At 43.7% G+C, this 23,217-nt stretch overlaps 2 protein-coding genes across 2 annotated transcripts in view; both read right to left on the bottom strand.

Annotated features, from left to right (window-relative positions):
- The window catches only part of LOC311580615 (glutathione S-transferase alpha-5), an 83,113-nt gene extending 73,659 nt beyond the window's left edge, over positions 1 to 9,454 (bottom strand). The window contains exon 1 of the mRNA XM_084752283.1: positions 9,406 to 9,454. Within this exon, the coding sequence (XP_084608409.1) occupies positions 9,406 to 9,447 (42 nt within the window). The 5' untranslated portion in view covers positions 9,448 to 9,454. The remainder of the gene's footprint in view (positions 1 to 9,405) is intronic.
- The window catches only part of LOC311580726 (glutathione S-transferase-like), a 38,266-nt gene extending 23,810 nt beyond the window's left edge, over positions 1 to 14,456 (bottom strand). The window contains exons 1-4 of the mRNA XM_084752404.1: positions 14,227 to 14,456; positions 6,759 to 7,828; positions 1,907 to 1,984; positions 771 to 836 (exon numbers count right to left, since the gene is read on the bottom strand). Coding sequence (XP_084608530.1) covers positions 771 to 812 — 42 coding nt within the window. The 5' untranslated portion in view covers positions 813 to 836; positions 1,907 to 1,984; positions 6,759 to 7,828; positions 14,227 to 14,456. The remainder of the gene's footprint in view (positions 1 to 770; positions 837 to 1,906; positions 1,985 to 6,758; positions 7,829 to 14,226) is intronic.
- Positions 14,457 to 23,217: the final 8,761 nt, after the last annotated feature.

Below are 23,217 nucleotides of genomic sequence, written 5' to 3'. Positions count from 1 at the left end.
TTGGGGAGCCTGAGTCCTGCTTAGGCCTGCTTAGGTGACATTAATAAAAGTATTTGATAAAAACACTGGGGAAACTGGAGGGATTTGCTAAGTTAGAAAGCCCCGAGGGACACGGTTGGAAAGGCTCCTGTCTGAGCAAGTGCAGACAGCTGCCTGAAAGGGGTTACTGAAAAAACCATATACTCCCTGGAGGCAAGACTGGGCAAGCTCTGTGCTGAATGTGAGCAACAGCTCCCGAGGAGCCAGCTCTCTGGTACGAAGGTACAAAGGCTGGCTAAGGGGAGGATTCATCACCCCGCTCCCTTGTCATGCCCTCGGCTTGATGTTTTTCATCTTAGCCATTTGGCCTAGGTCACCCCCTAGCATACTGAAGAGTCATTGTATTAGATAGCATAGCTCTCCTAAAACTCATCCATAAAAGCCTGTTTCTATCGCAAAGAAAGATGACTCCCCAGGGAAAGAGGACAATTTCTTCATGCCATCACTCGGAAGGACCAGAGAACCCATACGAAAGGGTCTTCTGTGCATACCTGAGTCTGATGGAGATAAACTCTATCCTGTACCATGGACCTTGTAGAACAGGTCTTGGGGAAAAAAAACATGTAGATCATTCGATCTACTTTTAGTGCTGAACTTAATTAAATTCTAAGAAAGTATATGGAAGTCTGATTTCATTTTTTAATCTAATCCAAATTAATAAATTGTAGTCAATATGAAAATAAGATCTTCATATGTAGCTTTAAAGATTTTATTTTTAAAGTTTTACTTACCTTTACTTTATGTGTATGCATATTTTGCCCGAGCATATTCATGTATACAACATGTGTGTCTGGTACCTGTAAAGGCCAGAAGAGAGTGTCAGAACCTCTGGAGCTGGAGTTACAGACAGTTGTGAGCTGCCATACATGTTCCCAGAATTGAACCTGTGTCCTCTGTAAGAGCGGCCAGTACTCTTAACCACTGAGCCGTCTCTCTAGCCCAAGGTGGTGATTTTATTTTATGTAAATGAGTGTTTTCCCTCCATGCACGTCTATACCACATGCGTACTTAGTGCCTGCAGAGGCTAGAGGAGGGGGTCAGGTCCCCCAGAACTGGAGTTGCAGGTGATTGTGACCCACTTACATGGTCGCTGGGAAATGACCCCAAGTCCTCTGCAAGAACAACCATTCTCTTCCTTATTTCTAATTACATCTTATACACTGTATTTTAATCATATTCTTTCTAGTCCCCCATTAATTGCTGAGCCATCTCTCCAACCTCCGAATGTATTTTTTTTAAAGCTCTCAGCTTCATGATTGCCATGATCCATATTCTAGTAAGTATTTCACTGTTTCCAAACTTAAGAGTAGGTTTGTATGTGCTTAGCATCCATATCTGCTTTGTTTAACTTTTTTTTTTTAAGTTTCTGATTCCTTCGAAGCTTCTCTCATCCAAAGGGGGCTTCTGCTGGCTTCTAAAACTATAGAGCCATGCTCACCATAAAGGGACTGCAGATTCGGATTTGGAGATCTGCAATGCAGAAGATTTCAGCCACACAGTGGAGCACAAAACAGCCTACCACCAGCCCAACAAGTGAAATCTCAGCTTCTCGTGGACAAAGATTAACTGAGACCTCTACACTGCTCCACTTTGGGAGCTAGAGAGACCCCCAGTGGGAAGTGAAGGCGAGAAGAACAAGTCATGGCCCCACAGCTCTTTCGTGGAATCACCAACTCAGAGATTCCCTCCCTGTGCTCCGTCCTCACTGTGCCCCGTGCTCCCAGTGCTCAGTCCTCCCTGGGCCCCGTGCTCCCAGTGCTCCATCCTCCCTCTGCCCTGTCCTCCCTCTGCCCAGTCCTCCCTGTGCCCCATCCTCCCTGTGTCCCGCCCTCTCATGCCCTGTCCTCCCTATCTTCTTATTTCTCACATCCTAATCCTGTGTGTTCACTGCTTTGATGTAGTACAGGGAAGAACGATGTGTCTATCAAGTCGAAGTCTTCAAGCACTAAGAGGAAAAACAAAGATTCGGAAAAATCAAGCTGGACTTGAAGACCAGAAAAATTATAAAACACAGGGCAACCAAAAGCAACTTTTCACCATGAAGCAGGGTTGATGAAAGGCCTGGGACTATCCTTGAACTTAGAGGGGGTTTCATTTGTTTGTTTTGTTTCCTTTTTTCTTTTTTTTTTTTTTCTGGAGAGGGGGAGGGGCTGAGGGTATTTGAGGCAGGGCTTCAGGATCCAGGCTAACCTGGTACTCCCTGTGTAGCCCAGGCTGGCCTTTCCCTGGGCTTCATTCTTCAGCCTCTTGAGTTCTGGATTACAAACATGAGCCACCAGGCCTGTCGTGAATTTGAGAGTTGACAGCTAACAACCTCCACCCCAATTCAGTGTGTGAAGAAACAAACACCTAAATTATATGTTTTCAGATACTTTTAAAAACAAATAACTGGGTCTCAACTGGGTCTCACAAATGGTGAGACTCAGCCAGTGACAGGCAGCTATGTGAATAGATCATCCCAGGAAAGTCAATACCATGCCCAAAGGCAGAACCAATAGAAAAATGTCCTCCTTGCCTTTGCTGGTGGGGCTGCAAAGCTCACTCTTCACCCTGTGGAGTAACACTCTCTAAGCCCCTTCAGGTCCAAACTGCTGCCCAGTTAATAAATCCTACCTATTCCCCTTCCAGTGCTAATGTTGAAACTGGGTCTTCATTACTAAGAAAACGCTGTAGCAGTACTCCAGGACCAGACAGGAAATCATCTGGGGCTCAAATCAACTCTGTAAATTCATTGGCTTGAAATTTCCTGCTACGGGCAGCATAGCAAAGAGGAGCAAAATACCAAAAAGTTCGAGGTGAAGCTGAGGATGAGAAATCAGGGGGATGAAGTTCAAACAAACGGAAGAAAGCTAAGGATGCACCCAATATGGCATGGAGCAACAGAACCCCAGAATCAGGAAACAGGGGCTACAATGAAAAATGAAGCTAACATCTGAGTCTTTACAAAGTAAAAGACAAAATAAGAGGATGGGGGATGGCTCAATGGGTAAAATGCTTGTTGCACGAGCACGGAGGCCTCAGTTTGCGTAACCAGCACCCCTATAAAAAGGTAGGTATGGCAGAATGTACCCAAAGCATTGGGAGAGAGAGATAGGAGAACCCTGGGAGCTCCCTGACTAGCCAGTATAGCCAACCTGTGAGCTCCAGATTCAGTGAGAGACCCTATCTAAAAAAAAAAAATCAAAATAAGGGTCCATGGGCTGGAGAGATGGCTCAGAGGTTAAGAGAGCTGGATGTTCTTCTAGAGGACCAAGGTCCAATTCCCAGCACCTACATGGTGGTTTACAACCATCTGTAACTACAGTTTCAGTTCCCTTTTTCTGGCCTCTGCAGGCACCATATACACATGTATACAAACATGCATACAGACAAAACACGCTTAAATATAAAATATAATAATAAGGGTACAGATGCTTTGGAGGCCTGGAAAGGGAGAATGTGTTGGTCAGATTTACTCTATTCTTTTTATTTGTTTGTTTGTTTGTGTTGAGACAGGGAATCTCGGTGTAACAGCTCTGGTTGTCCTGGAACTCACTTTGTAGTCCAAGCTGGCCTCAAACTCATAGAGATCCACCTGCCTCTGCCTCCCAAGTGCTGGGGTTAAAGGAGTGTGCCACCACCGCCCGGAAGATTTACCCTATTCTAACTGAACCCCTCAGTTAATCAGCTTCCGAATTACACTTGTGAAGGTTTTAGACTACCAGGTTTGTTGTGTTGCTTTGGGCATGGGCCAGTACACCATGTTGCAAGCACACCATGAAACAAAGCTATAACTTAAAGCAAGAAACAAAACAGATACAGAATGAATTAAGGTCCCATTATACCCTTCAAGACCATGCTCTAAATAACCCAAAGGTCTCTCACTAGGCCCCACCTCTGCTCTCTACACCGTCCCATCACATGCTAGGGCCTAGAGAGCAACACTTGTGCTTTGAGGGATGCTCATGAGCTACACCAGAGGAGGGAGTGATCCAGGAAAGACTGGCTGCCTCAACCTTTCCAGAACATGGGTCCAAACATTAGATTCCATTATGGGAGAAGTGGCACTGATTTACTCAGGACTGAAAGCAAATCTCCTGCTACAGGAGAGGTGTCCAGAAGGCTGGAGCCTGGCTTTTCCATGTGGAATAAAATTTAAAATAAACAGGTTACTGTATCCCTGCTTGGCCTTTTGCCAACAAGTACTCTTGCCCATGGCTCTTGAATATCTGAAGAATTCTGGGAGTCAGAATGATAAACTGTCAGGCTGGGACTCTGAGTCTGCATGAATTTTCCAATCCAACTCTCCCCAGTGTAGTTATGAGCAACCACTCTAGACTGGAGATTTTGTTGAAACTTTTTAAATTAGTTGTAAATGAAACACTTGTTCTTCACTATCTTCATCTGTACAACGAGGCAACAGGGTGTTACACTAGTATTCACTGGGGCTCACTAAAGCACAATGGGGAAGCAAGGATTGTATTATTGTCTTCTGAACTGACTTCTTAAAAACAGCTTACAGCATCTGTCTAAAAGGCATAAAAATAACAAATCATTCCCTCTTTGATCAAAGTAAGCTTGGCATCTTTGATGCTCAAATTGGCAGAAGAACGATCATGCCTCTCAAATACAGCATATCCTCTGCTTATAGACTAATCTCCAGAGATGAGAACAGCCAGTCTCCCACAAACCTGGCATCCTTGAAAGAGAGTTCATTGTTACTGAATACTAATACGTGTGTGATTTGTGCATGTGTTGTACAGTTAATCCTTAGCGATCCAATAGGATGATAGATATAAAAAAAGAAAACCACATTGTATGTTTCCAGCAAACCCTCAAGTTTTTGGACATTATTATGGAGATTATTATGATCTGCAGAGCCACAGATGAGGTGGGAATTTATAGAATCATCACTAGCAAATGTTGTCAAGATGCATAGGCTTTGATGTCTCTGTTCTGGTTTGTTGTGTGCACAAATATTATGACTCTGGAGCTGGAGAGATGGCTCAGTGGTTAAGAGCACTGGGTGTTCTTCCAGAGGACCTGGATTCAGTTCTTAGCACCCACATAGTGGCTCACAACCAGCTGTAATTCCAACTACTTGGGATCTGATGCCCTCCTCTGGCTTTCAGACACCTCATGCACATAGTGCACAGACATGCATGTAAACAAAACACCCATACATATAAAAATATAGTCTTTAAAAATATATGGTTTGTGCACAGTGAAGACCTGCCTCCCAGGTAAACTCCAAACAAAGTCCCCAGCATGGCAATTTCACTTCAAGCATGTCTCCCCCTCCCTCACCTCAGACCCATGTCTTGTTCTTCCAATAATTCACCACCAAGTCTATGTAATGTTGCTCAGCGCTAGTCATATTTGCACTTCTGATGACTCTACCTCATCATGTCTTTCGCCATAAACTTTCTTTTTAAAGATGTATTTCTTTTTATTTTATGCATTTGTGTGAGTACCTGTATAAACATATTGTGTACCACATGCATACCTGTGCTCATGGAAGCCAGAAGAGGGTTTCAGATCCTTTGGAACTAGAGCTATAGATGATTGTGAGCTGACAAATGTGTGTCCCAAAAACCAAACCTGGATTCTCTGGAAGAGCAAGAAGTGTTCCTAACCACTGAGCCATCTTTCCAGCCTCAAATGTTGCTTTCTTTTTTTCTTTCTTTCTTTCTTTCTTTCTTTCTTTCTTTTTTGCTTCTTTTTTTATTTAAATAAAAACGATCTTTCAAAGAATACAAATTTGTTGTGTTTCATCAATGTACCAAAAAAAATCTGAAATCTTCACCATTCTCTACTTCCAGAATATTCTGTCAACCTGAGAAGAAAGCTGTGTGCTTTTTTCCTTGTCCCCACGTCCCTGAATACTGACAACCACTACACTGCTCCCTGTCTCTGTGGAGGCAATTTCTGTGGTAAGTCACATTAAAGGAGTCAGAAAATATGTGACATTTTGTGTCCGGTTTCATTCATGGAAGATAATATCTTAAGATCCATCAAACTGAATCGATGGTGAAACTCTGCCAAGACAGGGTAAGCAAGTCCCCAGTAGTTCCTGCCTTACAAATATGTCTGTCAGATATAATGGCCCAGAAGGTTGAAAATGATGTTCCAACTATAGAGAATTTGGGGTGACTGTTTAGGCGGTGAACTGTCTCTGTCATTTTCTCATTTTGGAAGCTACTAACCTGCACTCCCTGTTTACTCAGATAATTAATTTTATTCCTTCTCAAGTCTTTGATGAAGTTGAAGACCAGATAGTTTAGTTCTACAATTAAGCTTAGTTGTTTAGTGTTTAAGATGTTTTTAGGTCTAGATAGATGTTTTAAGTTGATAAAGATGAGATATGATACATTGATTTACATTCAGAAGTTTAGAAGCACCAAAATAGGAAAGATCTTTTCTTCAAGGTCAACAAATACAAATAGCTAAAACATTATGACTGTAACATTTATATAATTCTTGATTGTTTTGTGGTTCTTCTTGCTGTAGGCAGTTTATTGTACATATGCATAATAATATAAATGTATATGTAAAAAATAATAAAAATAATAAAAAAGATTCATCAAACTGTACAATGAATCAGAACTTATTTTCAGAGCCAAGTAATATCCCACTGTTTGGCTACAGAATCTGCGTTAGTCAGTGTTCTATTGCTGTGAAGAGACATCATGGCCACAGCATCTCTTATAAAAGAAAAAATTTAACTGGGGCTGGCTTACCAGTGTCGAGATTTAGTCCATCATCAGTACCGCAGGAAGCATGGTGGCACACAGGCAGACATGATGCTGGAGCAGTACCTGAGATTTCTACATCTGGATCTGAAGGCAGCAGGAAGAGAGAGGGAGACACCGGGCCTGACTTGAGCATTTGAAACTTCAAGGCCCACCCCCAGTGACACACGTCCTCAAAAAAGAGCCACACCTACTCCAACAAGGCCCCCCTTCCTAATACTGCCACTCGCTATGAGCCAACGGGGCCCATTTTCACTCAAACCACCACAACCACCATTTGCTCTTCCATTCACCCATCAATGGGTGTCCAGTCCAGGCCTGTTCTCCTTTTTGAGCATAATGAATGGTCCTTAAGTGAATGCTTCATGTAAATATTACTGTTGATGTATTTTCATCCATCTATCTCACACACCTAGCTGGAAATGGAAAGGCTGAGCTGTTGGTAACACTCCTGTTGCACCTTCTGAGAAACTTTCTAGTTCCCTATGAGATTTTATTTCCCATCATGCAGTTTTCCCAGAACTAAGAGGATAGCCCCAGCATTGATGATGTTGATGGGTGCATCATTACTGTCTAGGGATTTCAGGCAGCCTCCATCCATGAGGATGTGTCTCTGAGAACCCACTAGGTGGCGCAGTTCACATAAGGCACTGACAACTTAAGCTTCTTAGCTGAATTTTTTTTAACATTTTACGGCTTAAGAATCAAGTTTTCTGGAACATTTCTTTCCCCACCCTTCGGTTGTAAACACTCTGACTAGTACAATCCATTTGTCCACAGCTGTTGAGAGGTTTGACCCCAAACCTCTTTCTTCATTCTACTGAAACTCAAATGTATAGTAGCTTAGTACTTTAGTACAAAGCCCAGCCCACCACCGGCCTGTCGTCTACACCAACTTTCCATGTTATCTGCTGATGCAGAAATGGCGCTAAGGCACGCAGGACTCTCTCCCCTGTGTCTTCTCACAGCTTCTCCGGGTGTCTTTCCTGGAGATAGCTCTGGTCTGCACAGCTTCTTCACACTGTTCATCTCCACTGTGGGCTGTGTACTGGAATCCTCTTGAAAGAAGAAAAGAAAAAAAAAAACCAAAACCCTGAATTATCTGCTGTTTTCACTCTTGCTGAAATGACTGAAGACGTAAGAGATGGCGGGCCAAGTGAAGCCCACTCTCTGTTACTAAGCCCTCTTTTTCTTGTCAATCTTCGTTTTGTTTCTTTAGCTGACTTCATTGACGTTTTTGTTTCTTATCAAGGTCTTTAGTTTTGTTTTGTTTTGTTTTGTTTTGTTTTGTTTCTTAAGAGGCATGGGGGGAGTGCAACAGGGCTTTCAGCCCAATCAAATCTCTTCAGGGGAAGTTCCTAAGCTAAGTCTCGTGCTATTTAAGGATGGTTCTCTGAGATGTTTCTATGCAAAGTGCCTGTTCGGTATTCCTGCAAGCACTTCTTAGCATTGCTGCAATATAATTAATCAGAAGCCAAAAATAAAATAAAAGTCCTGAAGATACTTGTCATTCTGAGGCCATTTCTTTTCACAACCCACGCAAGGTAGCAAATGTTTGTTGTTTTAAGTCACTAAAGTTTAGCACAGTGTCTTATGGATGAGTAGGTATCAGCCTCATAGCTATTCTTTTGACCTCTTGCCCAGGACTGACTCTCCCTTAGCCAAGGCTGTTGGCTAAGTTCTGCCTTCTAAAGAAAAAAAAAAATTTTTTTAACTCAGGACACCTGACAGTGTGACATCACCTGGAAAGAAGGACTTTGCAGAGGTATTCAAACTGAGGTCATACCTGATAAGTGTGTTCCCAAATGTGATTACTGCTGTCCTTATAAGAGGGTGGGGGGGAATATGTGCACAGAAACACACATACACTAAATGCCTTGTGTCCATGGAAGATTCTTCCCTAAGGTCTTCAGTTAAAGTCTGAGGTACAACTGACTGATTCCAAACCCATACTTCAGAACTCTGAGAGAATATGTTTCTATTATCTTAAGGTTCAAAGTTTGTGCTGCATTGTTGGAGCAGCCTTAGGGGTGTGACACTTGGGACATGGCTGCTTGAGTTAGAGTCGTCCTGTCTTGCACTGCAGAAATCACAATTTTCATGAGACTTGGAGTGTATTTGATTCACTCATCATTTATCCAATTCCAGTAGCAATGAAACATCCCTAATTGTTTTTTAAAGATTTGTTTATTTATTATTATGTATACCATGGTCTGTCTTCATGTATACCTGCAGGCCAGAAAAGGGCATCAGATCACATTATAGATGGTTGTGAGCCACCATGTGGTTTCTGGGAATTGAACTCAGGACCTCTAGAAGAGCAGTCAGTGCTCTTAACCTCTGAGCTAGCTCTCCAGCCCCCCCTAATTGTAAATGACAGACTCGTATTCAGTTTGTGTAAATACAAATAAGCTCTATAAAAATGATGTTTCTTTTGAACTTATTCTCCTTGGTAAGAATAAAGATTTGATGATTTCTTAGGTCGAGCCTGTGAATCTCTTAATAATTGAAATGGGTTTTCCAACTACAACTCTTAATAAATGATTCAGTGGGAAACATCATGTGGCTTCTGAGAGGGAAGTGTTTCATCCAGTCAACTCAGGTCCCACATAAGATGGCTCATCTTAGAACCCACCTCCACTCCAGCTGCAGCCAGGAGCCAGTGGACAGACTCCATTCTGCCCCGTGAACTGAACTAGTGAAGGATGGGTTTGCTTGCCATGATAGCAGTCTCTGTTTCTCTAAACATGAGTGAATAGAAGAGACCATGAGAAAACGCATTTTATGATAGATTGTGGGCCCTTGTCTGCAAGCCGGAGGGAGTTAGTAAGGAAAGCAAAAAGCAGGGAACACAAATGCATTGAAAACCTCCCAATGCCCCCAATAGCCAATCTTGATATACTAAGTCTTTATTACTCATGCTATACCTATGAAGTAGCTATTATTGCTACATGGCAGTTAACGAAACTGAATGTTATGGAAGTTAAATGCCTGCTACCACACTAAACTGAACAACAAACATGAAAATTCACAGTGACAACTAAAAGCAAATGTGGAACTCACAACAGTGAAGGTACAAGAAACTTGTCAGAGCCTTGACAAAAGCAAAAAATAGGGCCCAAGAACCATTCAACTCCACAGATGAAGTTTAACTGTGAAAGGTCTGCGACGCTGCTTCCTGGCTGTTGTTGTTTATCATTGGTGGCCCCTGATTTAAGGCCGGTGGCAAGCTCCTAGCATCCTTCTTCTTTCCAGTATGTCCCTCTTCTCTATTGTTTGAATTTCATTGTCTAAGCAAGAAAAAAAAAAGGATGTTGCTGACTTCTTGTTACGGTATATAAAGGGGACCTGGCAGTTCTTCAAACAATGAGTATTCACAGGTCCGTCTTTCACTCTAAAAATATCACCTAAGAGGACATCTTTTTGATATTTTTATTTTAGGATAAAGATATTCGAGGTTTCTAGAGAGACCTGCTCAAATGAAATGCACTTCTAAGGTTTCAAAGTAACTTCTATCTCAAACCAATCACTTTCACGGACAGCGGTGTTCCAAATGCTTGTGGCAATCCCCAAGGAAACAGAAAAGGACAGGGAATAGGGAGATGCAGAAAGGCACCACCTGGTGAGACTTCAGCTTCACTTACAGGTATGACACATGCATGTGTGCACATATACATCTCACCCTATCATTATAAATCTTAACATACATATTGACTGAGCCCAGCAAGATAGTTTTGCATTTATTTATTAACACCCAGTTCTTAAGTCTTTCTTATGAACAATATTTTCATGCTTTTGATGAGTGATTAAAACTGGTAAGTTTGACGGGTCACAAAGGGAAGGTGTTTCCCCTCTGGCCTAGGTGGAAATGCTTGCTGCCATTTTGGGGTAGTGTTTTCAAGGGATTTGTAGAGAGTTCAGAATGAGACATAGTGGCATATAAGTACTTTGGCTGGCTCCTGGGCTGACAGTTCTGTTGTGTAAGGCAGCCAGGGCAGCAAGAGACATCAAAGTCTTTGCTTAGTCCCCGGAACAAGAACAATAAAAGGTGTGTTTACAGTAAGACCCTGAAGGAGTTATTGTTAACATTTATTACTGGGTTTTTAGCAGTGCTTTAACTTGCTTAACATCTGCCCAGTGCCTGGGGAAAAGGAACTGTGCCAAAGCTCTGGAAATGACAGGGACTTAACTCACAAGAGATGAAAGCTCCGCCCCTGAGAGCTCAAAATCTGTGGTAGAAACTGGTATTAAATAAGTAATATCATAAATAATTCAAGGAAAGTCTAAATTTAGAAAATAGAATACAAGAGCAGCTGAAGGTAAACAGACAAATCAGAACCAACAACTTCTATAAAGATGTGTAGGCCGGGAAGGTCCTGTGAGTCAGGCAGAAAAGGGAAAGTATGCTAATAGTTGCTACACAGATCAGATAACATTCTGGACACTCGTGTTTATGTATATTTCAGAGAAACAACGCTTTGGTATAAGTTTGGTCCGTGCAATATTTGAGACATACTTGGATTGATAATTACTATTTGTTTGTCTGAAGTTCTTATTTAACTTTGAGTTCTGCATCTTAGTTGATAATGCAGCAAAAAAAGTATTCCAGCTCACCAACTGGTTGCTTTTTACAAATATTACCCTCCAGCTGAGCTCAAAACAAAGGCTTAGCAATTGCTGTCATCTGTGTTACATTCATGAAAGCTACACAATTCAGGTTCTGGGAAAAAGCCAACCACATAGACAAACCAAAATTTAAGAGAAATGTTGATAAGTTTTAATTGTAACCTTGAGAGGAAAACGCTAGCCAGATCCTGCTAGCCAGAGCAGCAGGAGCAGTGAAGGGCCAATGAGTGGCCAGGGAAAGAAGTCATGACACTAGAGGACAGCTTCAAGTTCAAGGGAACAGCCAGGGCAACAAGAAAAGGGATGGAAGTACAGGAAAAGCAAAACCTAAAGCTGTGGGGAGGACACAAAGTTGAGGCTGAAGGGCTAAGGATGTAGTTCAGTAAACGGAATGTTTATCTTGTGCAGAAGTGGCTCTATGTTCAAGTCTAACACCACATAAAACTAATCATGCCAGCACTTGAGAAGTATATCAGGAGGGTCACAAGTTCAAGGCTACCCTTGGCTAGTTCAAGTTCAAGGCCAGCATGGGCTACATGAGACCCTGTCTCCAAAACAGAGAGCAGAGCCGGGGGCAGGATGGGGGGTTGGGGGAGGAATTCAGGATGCAGAAACTGAAGGATAGAAGATTAAGGAAGCTACTAGAGTTATGGAATAAAAACCGCAAGCTCAGCCAGGTGTGGTGGTGCATGCCTGTGATCTCAGCATGCGGGAGGCAGAGGCAGGCGGATCTCTGTGAGTTCCAGTCCAGCCTGGTCTACAAAGTGAGTCCAGGGCAGCCAAGGCCACACAGAGAAACCCTTTATCAAACAAAAACAAAAGCAAACAAACAAAAAGGCAAGCTCTCTCACTAGAAGAGCTCCAAAGAGTAGCCAAGTTATCCACCACAAGGGTCTCAAATACTTTAAGCCAGTGGCTCTCAACCTTCCTAATGCTGCAACCTGTTAATACTGTTCCTCATGTTGTGGTGACCCCCAACTATAAAATGATTTTCATTGCTACTTCATAACTGTAATTTTGGTACTGCTGTGAATCATAATGTAAATATGTGATATTTCCAACGGTCTTAGGGGAGGCTTGAGAAGGTTGAGAACCAGTACTCTAGGCTGAAGACTCCAGAGTTCTCGGAGCTACACAAGAGTCGTAACACTAGAAGGCACCACCTGCTCCCTCTACTCACTGCCAAAGGTTCTTACTGGCAGGACGTCTCTTAACCTGTAGAGGAATTCCCAAAACAGGCAAGGCTAGAGGACCCACACACCTTCAAACTCATTGCTAATGATTTGGGATATAGCCTGACTATAGAAGCAACACAAAAAGTTAACTTTAGGGGCTAGACAAATGGGTCAGCAGGTAAGAGCACTGGCTGCTCTGCCAGACAGCCTGGGACCAGAAGCCACATGGTGGTTCAAAACCATCTGTAACCATGCTGTGACTGCGACTCTGTTTAGGAAAAGGTTCTTGGCGGATACACTTAAGGGACGTTAGATGAGAGTCTGGAACAAGGCGAGGTGGTAGAACAGGGATCAGAAGGCTGTGGCCACACCCCACGTGTTGAGTGACTTTTCCTGAAGCGCCACTGGCAGGAAGCAAAGCGTTCTAGCGTGCTGAACCAATGTGCAGGGTTTCTTACAGCAGCACCGATGAGGAGTGACTTAGAGGATGACATGAAAAAGTTTTTTTTTCCCCTGGAGTTTCCAGAGGCCTGAGGACCCACTGACACCTCACCTTAGACTTCTGGCCTTCACAGGTATAATGAGAGTCATTAGATGTCAAGAATTGCAAGGCAGGAGCCAAGCAAACTCATATACAGTCCTACGTAGTCCTCCTACTATTCCAGGACTACCTGAAACAGTGTCAGAAACGACAGCATAGTACTTTAATATTATCTAAAAATGAAGGATACTTTTTTTTGCTAAACATAATTATACAATTTTCTTAAAATTTAAAATTCCATAATTTTGGCTCTACTTTCCTCAATTATACAATAAGGATTCCTTCCTAATTTAGTTTAGTATTCAAACTCAAAGAAAGTCCACATGAAACATCTGAGTGATGTGAATGAACGTGTTTTATAGAAATGAACGAACCAAGACCAAGTTAGACACAGGCTGTGGGTATGTGAGAGGAACGGCCAGAGCCCAGACCCATTCCCCCGGGATTTGATGTGTGCATGCCCTTTCTCAGAAGGCATTGTCTATCCATGCTGTGTGCACGGCCACAGCGGGCCACCCAGACATAACTGGACTCACAGAAGTGTGGACACAACACAGTGGCCTTTGGGTGCTTTATGAAGCTTCCTAGGGCTCTGTGCAGAACCAGAGATGAGCCCCATACAGTCTGAGGAGCGGGAAGGTAGCGACGTTAAACATGGCCAAATGAGAAGGATTTCCATGAAGTCAGTGTGCCTCGCCTGGGAGCAAAATGGCGTCAGCGCCCACCTGTACACTGTGCTGGAGGTCGGGGAGTGAGTAGGGGTGCGAGGAAGCATTCTGTCGGCAACAGGGACTTAAAAGTATCTAAAAAGAGATAATGCCATTCAGAATGATTTTTGAAAAACTACTCTGATTGTAAAGATCTCTCTCTCTCTCTCTCTCTCTCTCTCTCTCTCTCTCTCTCTCTCTCTCTCTCTCTCTCTCTCTCTCTCTCTCTCTCTCTCTCCCCCCCCCTTCCCAGCTGGGAAAGCTTACTAACATAATATTTCAATGTCAGGTTTCCTGTAAGAGACGTTATTTTATTCTACCATCTGGTGATGGTAGAAGCTACTATCCCTGATCGCTAGGCCAGGGAGAAGTGACGCACCTAGTTTCAAACTGATACAACTACTTACGAGCTGTGAAAACGAGGCAGATCCTTTAACTGTTATGATTCCTCATGTGCATTTGTCCATGCTAAGGCTTTCACCATCACATTCCCTGGAGGTTCCCAGACACGAAAGACATCTGTATGATTTTGAGATTAGAATTCATCAGCTCACCTTCACCAAGACCCCAGCACTAGGAAGCTGGAAGGGCGGTGGGTGGGAGGTTTAGGTCTGTGAGAAATTAGAAAGTTAGAACATTGCCCGTAGGTGGCATGGGCAGGTGGGCGGGCGGGCTGTCTTGACACCATGCAGTCAGAAGTGACAGCAAAATACCGTTTATTTCTGCACCTTAGCAAGACAATATAGAGCAGGGAAGTCCGCACGGTGGGAATGTATATACAACAGCAGCGGTCCAGGGCCTCGACTGTGGCTAAAAAGAGAAACAATGACGGGGAAAGAGCGACACGCAGGCGCAGTACCTGTTTTCGGAAGCAATCTAAACGCAGGCGCACTTTCGCGGTTCACCCTTTCTATGCCATGCCCGCAGCGCGCATGTGCGGGTCACCAGCCCCTCCCAGGAGGATGGGTGCTGCTCAGTCACAGAGAGAGTTGGAGCCTGAGAACCGCTGTTAGGTAGGTCCAGGCTGGATCGTGCTGCCTGCTGCCTGCTGCCTGCTGCCTGCTGCCTGCTGCCTGCTGCCTGCTGCCTGCTGCCTGCTGCCTGCTGCCTGCTGCCTGCTGCCTGCTGCCTGCTGCCTGCTGCCTGCTGCCGGGCTAGTTGACACTTGGAGCAGGTGCATTATCTTTTGCATCGTCGGCTAGATTACAGAAGGAAGAAAGATTTTTAGCTGGTAAGTTTTTTCTTTCAAGGGACCCTAGTGGGTCCCTTCTACCGAAGCCAAAAGTACAGGCTGTCTATAAGCTGATATTATTTTTGGTGGAGGGAACTGACGTTCTACGACGAGGTGAAGCAAACAGTCCACAGTCAAGAGTCCGAGCTGATCTGGTTTCAAAGCCCATACAGCTCACAACGAAGGCAGGTGTGGGCATAGCACCATGATCCTGCTTTTACTCTGGGATTCCAGGATAGCCGTCCAGGGAGGAACCGTACAGAATGTCAGAGTTGGGAAGCATTTTGAGTCTTGCGAGTCCAGGGCAATCGTTTCCAGAAAAGAACCTTAGATTGACAAGAAACTATGCCTCTTGGTAATTTCTCACGCCACTCCAGTTTTGCCTTCTAGGCTGAAAATCGTTACTAGGATGAACTGCCCTCTGTTACACAACAGTCCAGGTATTGAGGAAGGACCCAGAATTTTGTGGGGTGGGGAAAAACAGAATTTTCCAAAACACAAACAACCGTTAAATAAATTAAATCCCCCCTTCCCCAGTAATGTGACTGTATTTTGAGAATTGGAAGTCTAAACTGGTCCTCGGGAGTTAATCAAACTCTGGACGAGTCACAGGAGCACTAGCAGCAAAACACAGCAATGCAGTGCAGTGGCATCCTGAAGTTTGTCTCCAAGTTCTCCTGGCTCTCCTTCCCACCTCCTGCTTGTCCACCCTCACCCCAGGCTTCTTTCACTCCTCAGACTCACAGAACACTTTCCCTACTCAAAATAAAATGAGAGACGTCTGAAAAATTCCGCATTGTTTCAACATCATAACTTGAACGTACCTTTCGCTCTGGGAAAGCACTTTTCCTTCTGTGGGAATGTGTCTCAGACTACCTGCTGCAAGATCTCTTTCTGCTTGCCACTAAAAACTGAGAAGATGGAAACAGGTGCGTGATGTTTCTGTTGGACAGACATTGCTTAAACCATTTTTTTTCTCTGTACACTGTGAGAATCGCACACTTGCAAACATATGGGAATAGGATCTTCCTCAGGCTTCCAAATACCATAGGCAGCAAACCTATATTACAAAGCGATAAACAGGTGCCAACTAAGGCAGCTCATGACCACCAAACTGGCACTGCAGAAAATAGTTACAAAAATGCTACACACAGAAGAGGAAGAATGTTTCAACCACGTGACCACAGGAGAGAAGGAATTAAGGAGAGTGAGTGGACACGGAGAATCAGTGTGAAATCCGCTGTGCCCTCCACAGTAAACCAGCAAAGCAAAGAGGAAACAATAGTCCCCCTAATAAAGTCACATCTCTCGATAATAACTTTAAATGTGAATGACTTTGGTGCACCAAATAAAGGCATGCAGACTGGTTGATTGGATCTTAAAAACTAGATCCAAATGGGTAAAGACACCTATGGGTGGTGAACCAGAGAGTGGATGACAGTCTACCAAGTGAAAGGAAGCCAGTAACAAATTGGCATGGTATCCTGATGTCTGCTAAGTATACTTCAAGTCAAAATTACAAGAGATTCTAAAAAGACTATATTATTAATAAGGGTAACAAATTCATCAAGAAGATATAACGGTTATAAATATATATCCACCAAACATTGGAGCCCTAATTTCATAAGCAAATATTAAAGATAAGTCAGATACGCCCTGATAAAATGATAGCGGATGACTTCAATACCCTACCGTCGTCTTTAAATACTGTCCAATATTGTGTATCAGCTTCCTCTGAATTGAAGCATTCCTTCCTGGAGGGAGGCTCCTTAAGACTCAAGACATTCTAAAGCAGTGGTTTTCAACCTGTGGGTCACAACCCCTTTAGGATCATTAGATAATTTGGGGTCCCTGGGAGGAACGGTACAGAATGCCAGAGTGGGGAAGCATTTTGAGTCTTGTGAGTCCAGGGCCACATATCAGATAGCCTGTATATCAGATATATACATTATTATTCATAACAGTAGCAAAATTACAGTTATGAAATAGCAATGAAAATAATTTTATGTTTGGGGGGCAGTCACCACAACATGAAAATCTGTATTAAAGGATTGCAGCATTAGGAAGGTTGAGAAACAGTGTTCTAAAGACATGCGGAAGACCACTAAGTAAACAACTCACAAATCTTAGGAAATCCCTGAAACTTACATAAAGACATCCCCAAGGTTATATAAACAATAACACTCTCCTCTGAAAAGAGGAGAGTCTCCAGTATATTTAAATGCCTACAGGTCAAACAGAGAGCTCTGAAAAGGAACCTTTTATGAGCAGTGACTTTGGGTGATGTAACTGCTTCTAAGACATTCTTATTCCTGTAAGTGATCCCTATAAACTCACTGGATCACCAAGTTAAACCTTGGTGGAATCTGTTGACTGGTCTGTAATCAATGCCCTATCTGGGATGAGAAGAACTTTCTTCCCATGTTCCATGATATGCACACAAGAGTTTTTTCTGTGTAACTAGCACTAGCACAACCATCTCAGATTATACTCCAATGCCTTTGTAAGACTCACATGTGAAAAAGTGAGCATAGTGCCCAACCAGGCATACAAACAGGCCCTAAATGCCAGGTGTCCTCCTCCTGGACACTGAAGCCCAGATACCCTGTGGGAACAAGTCCTTGAACTCTACTTAGCCCCAATGTACACTTGACCACATCTGTTGCTCAGACAACTCAGTCTTGGTTCTTCTCCACACTGCTTTCCTCATTCTAGAATAAACCTCCCAGTCCTGTTGGTCCTCCAGCGCTGCTGTCACTTTTGACAGCCTAGCCAGGGATTACTCCAACTTGGCTGAATAATTTTTTAAACGATATTCCAGCTCAGTCTATCACTGAAAGAAGTCAAGGCAGGACCTGGAGGTAGGAACCTGGAGGCAGGAGCTGATGCAGTTTCAGTGGAAGAGTGCTGCTTACTGCCTTGCTCTCCATGGCTTTCTCAGCCTGTTTTCTTATAGCACTCAGGACCACTAGGCCAAGGATGGTACCCACAATTAGCTGGGCCCTTTAAAATCAGTCACAAGTTAAGAAAATTCCCTAAAGATTTGCCTGCAGCCTAATCTTACTGAGAGTTTCTCTTCCCAAGTGACTCTAGCTGGTGTCAAGCTGACATAAAACTGGCTAGCAAGTTCACCAAGAACTTACCTCTGAAAGATATTCATAAGTCTCCACTGCTCTTCCTGGCAAAGACCATAGCAACCCCCTGGTTTCCAAAGGACAAGGAAAGAGTCCAGCCACACTGTTGACCCTGGGCACACTGGCAGTTAATCCCCCTTTACAGAGAGGCTTGCTCTGGTCCCTTTGGTTTCCTGGGAATCCCAGAAGCAGCTTAGAGAACTGTCTCCCTGAGCTCAGAAACTGGGGATTGATGAGAACCAGTGGTGGTTTGAACAGGTTTGGCCCCCAGAGACTCTCCTGTTTGACCACCGCTTGGCACACAGAGAGTGGCACTATTAGGGAGGTGTGGCCTTGTTGGACGAAATGTACAAGTGAGCTTTGAGGTTTCCTATGCTCAAACTCCACCCAGTCCGGAAGAAAGCGAGTCCAGGACAGGGACACAGAGAGACCCTGGCTCGAAAAACAAAAACAAACAGAAAGAAAGAAAGAAAAGGAAGCCATCTCCTGGCTGCCCAGGGAAAACAGTCTCCTGAGATCAAGACATAGAACTGCTTGCCTCCTGCCATGATAATAATAGGCTAAACCTGTGAAACTGTAAGCCAGCCCCGATTAAATGTTTTGACTTATAAGAGTTGCTGTGGTCACGGGTGTCTGTTCACAGCAATAAAACCCTAAATAAGTCAGTACCCTGCTACTGATCACCTGTTGGGCCTTTCTTTTCTGGCTTCAGGTGAGGTATCATTAGTCCTGGCAGGCAGGTAGCCCAGTCATTGCATGCATCACATCATCATCATCATCATCACCATCATCATCATCATCATTATTATTTTGGTTTTTTGAGACAGGGTTTCTCTGTATAGCCTTGGCTGTCCTAGACTCGCTTCCTAGACCAGGCTGGCCTCGAACTCATAGCGATCCACCTGCCTCTGCCTCCGCCTCCCGAGTGCTGGGATTAAAGGCATGTGCTGCCACACCTGGCACATTCTTCACAGGTCAGTATTGTGAGCTGCTCACTGTCATCTGATTCTGGCATACACTAACCCTGTCCCTCTCCCACCCTCTCCCACCACAGTCCCACCACGGAGCTGCTCATCCACCCTTCCCAGCATTCTCAGGTGCCGTCTCCCGTCAAAAGCAGCTTGGTTCTGGATTCTGGGGGCACTTTGTGTTGAGTTTATTAGAGGCACGAGGCGAACCCTAGTGGCCCAAAGCCCTCTCTGGTCAATTCAGTCCACACAACACACAGTGTAGCTCCCATTTGCTACCATAAGTGCCTGCACTAAATCCAGTTCGGTCCTTCTTAGACTGCTTGAAGTCAGCGACCTGCGGAGGTCCCCAGAGCCACCTGTCCCCACTCTCTTTGGAAATGCCCTGGATGCAGTCATGTGCCACGTCATACTGCTTGCTGGGCTTTGCAAATGGAAAAAGAGACGTACATAGAACAAATTTTTAAATAAAACAAAAACATCCAAAAATCAAGGAAAACAAAAATACACAGGAAAATGACCAATAAGGAAAACAACAAAATTTGCAAAGGAAAGACAAAGAGATGAAAGTCAAACTGGATACACCAGGACAAAATAAATAGAAATCTAATTTCAGGTTTAGTGCATTTACATGGAATTTTTATTAGGACCTCGGAAATCAAATACAGTAAATAATGCTTTTTTCATTCAATTGCATTTTCCACGGAGAGGCACCAGAGGGCGCTAGAGACTGGTGCTTCATTGAGCAAGTTGATTCCTTACCCTTTCTGGAGTACAAGGATGATCTGTGTGGAAGTCTGTGCGAAAAGGGTGCGCGATTTCTTCGTTACGCTCTGTTTAAGGAATACAACTTCCTGAAATGTTGTTACAGGACATGAGATGAAACTTTGAGCAGACCCGTGGGGGAATGACCAGTACAGGGCCTGACCTGTCCTCAGCCAGACATCTTGACTCATAATAGATTTTTGCCAAAGCGATGGGATCTTTTATGCTAACACTGGGGGTAAAGGTTTGTTCAGGACAGAGAACATTCCAATAAGGCAACAATAACAGTATAAGAACAGCTGATGATAATGAGCATCTTTCAGGCCACCACTTGAAGAATTTTATAAATATCAGCTGTCATCTTCGCCCCCACCCTCTGAGGGAGAAGCCACCATCATCCTGATCTTATAGAAGAACAAGCAGCTCACCCTAGATGGTGCAAAGAAGCATCAGATCAAGGTTTAGGAAGAGCACGTGCAGACTGTGGTCATTCTACCTGAGTTTGCAACGTGTAGCCCTACACACTCTTTTAGAGGAAAGCACTGGCTGATAGTAGGAAACACACATAGTAGGAAATACACAGTAGGAAATATGCCGTGTTTGCTACTGTTATTAATACAGAGATTGATATGTGTCCTGTAGGAGTTTAATATCTAGTTAGGGAGTTTGGCAAGACTGATAATGCAAGAGAGGCACCATATCAACGAATCAATCAGTCAGTCATTGAAACCAAGAAATAATAGGTGCACATCAGCATCCCAGCGAGGGAAAAGATGTGCAGTAAGAACATCAGGCCTGGGTCATAGCTGGCTCGGTGTAGGCTTGAACACATTTATTTATTTATTTATTTGGTTTTTTGAGACAGGGTTTCTCTGTGTAGCCTTGGCTGTGCTGGACTCGCTTTGTAGACCAGGCTGGCCTCGAACTCACAGCGATCCGCCTGCCTCTGCCTCCCGAGTGCTGGGATTAAAGGCATGCGCCACCAGGCCGGCCTTGAACACATTTATAATAAACTCCGGGTTAGGGGAAAAAACTGTGCTGGTGTGGCGTTAAGGAATGAAATCAAAGCACTCTGCATTGTTATCGCCTCAACTTTGCTCCTGTACTTCCGGTTCCTGCGTCTTCCTCCTGCTTGTCTGTGCTGTGTGAGGTTGGATCTGTGCCTGCCTGAAAGCTGTCTTGTGGGGCTGTCCCTGCGTCCGGGTGAATGTGTCTGCCTGAGAGTGTCTATTTCTAACAGCGGGATTTACTCTGTATTTATTGAACATCACACGGGGAAGAAAGGAGGGCCTACTGTACAGAAATCTTCAGCCGAGCTTTACGAGGGATGAAGTCACTGACTCCATCATCCCAGCTGACCCAGCTAACAAACATCATTGTTTTTCAAGCAATCATCATCCGTTGTGCTCAGTATTTATGGTGGGTACTCATTTTATACGATTGCTTTGAGCTTCTATGCTTGCTGCTTTCAGCAAATGATTATCAGAATACACATGCACTGTTCTAGGTCAGGAATGGAGCCAAACATAAATTAAGAGTACATTAGCTTAGTTTGTAAAAGGAGATTACCCTGTTAATCCAAGGCAAGTAAGGTTGGTTGTTATGCTGTTCTCTTAAAGAAGGTTAAACAAACTGACTGAGCACACAGTAGGTGCTCAGTCTGAAGTCTTAAGTCACTCTAGAGTGTATTATTAACTTTGTGGAGTTGAGCAAAAGACCCAATCTTTTAAATCGAGAAACTATCTTTATCATAATACATTGCCACATTTGATGATCATATGCTTGTGGGAGTTTGGCCAAAAATGTCTTTACTAAAATTCACTAGAGCAATAACATGATGCCTACATTTTGGCCAAAGAAAACAACTATTTGCTGATTTTGAGGGTCCATTTATTTATCTTCACAGGTATTTTTTCTATTAGCTCTGGAATAGAATTCAGACATGAACAGAATGCCAATTCACAGAGTGTGGAGGAAGGGACATGGGCAGGCCTGTCATGTTAATTGAAAATTGAAGTCTGAGAGGGAGCCAACAGGCACTGGGCCAGTTGGAGCACATATGAGAACCCCCTGCATACACGGAATGGGCTGGACAAGGGTGCTGGTGGAGAAAGGGCTCTGGAACTGTGAAAACAAAACAAGAGTCCTTGGGGCTGCAGAACTGTGAGTTAGAAGCACAGTGTATCGATTCAGCAACAGGCTGTATTCATAAAGGACCTTGGCTGAGCATAGTTTCCTGCCCGTGAGTCATCTATTCAAGTCATCTGGACTTTGCTGTCACCAGATGTTGCTGGGTGGAAATTCCACATCATGGGGTGAAAGGTTGTGTGCGTATGCAGCTTGCTTTTTATTGGTTGTCACTAACTGAACTCAGTGCTGTGTGTAGTTTTGCACATACAAGCACAGGAAAGCATCTGTCTCAAATGGCCCCTTGCTCTTTTGTTTTGTATAACAGTAAAAGAAGGGGCTGGCAAGATGGCTCAGCAGGTAAAGATGGTTATGCACCACCTAGTACCCTGAGTTTGGTCCCAGAACCATATAAGGGTGAAAATCAAGAATGGACCCCACAAAACTGCCCTCTGACCTCCACATGTACACCATGGCACGAGTATGCCAGCACACATGACCATCGCACATTCTCCTGATAAATAAAATGTTACAATTAAAAGAGTGTTCTTCTCCACAGCCAATGGATTGCATGCACTCACGGGCACAAGGGGCACATAATTTCATCTCACCCCAAATACATTTCTTGAAAATAAAAGACAAACACTTGAAATAACTCAAATTTCCTGGTCTGCTAATCTCCACAGGGCTGCGACTTTCCTTGTGAATCTCAGGATGAAAACATCAAACAGAAAATCGGATGGTGAGGAAGAAAACCAGAAGTACAGGGTTAGTTTTGACTTCTTCCTCAAATCGTTCTGAGCAAAGTAATCTTAATGCAATAAAACAGGCGTTCTACAGGAAAGAGTATGGTTGGTTGTCTCTGATAAAGCTGCCTCTCCTCCCTATATACTCCATTAATGGTTTGAATGATGTTTTTTAATCACCCACAAGAAAGCTTAAGGGAGAACAAAAAAAGAAAGAAACGATATCTAGAAATATCCACCTCTTGGTGATGCAACAGGGGTTACTATTAAGGTCCAGTCTGGTACGAGTTTAACCAGAGGGAAGATTCCAGCCCATTTACTCTCCTTTGTTTTCATGGTGTGATATAACGTGCTGCTTGTCATAGCAGGTTGAAGTGGAATCTCTAAGAGGTTTCTTGGAAAGAAAAGAAGTGAATGTTAAAGGCAT

This window comes from Acomys minous (genome assembly GCF_964271855.1).
Source record: "Acomys minous genome assembly, chromosome: 13".
Lineage (NCBI taxonomy): Eukaryota > Metazoa > Chordata > Mammalia > Rodentia > Muridae > Acomys > Acomys minous.
The sequence above is the reverse complement of the archived record's forward strand: the minus strand, read 5'-3'. Positions and strand labels throughout refer to the sequence as shown.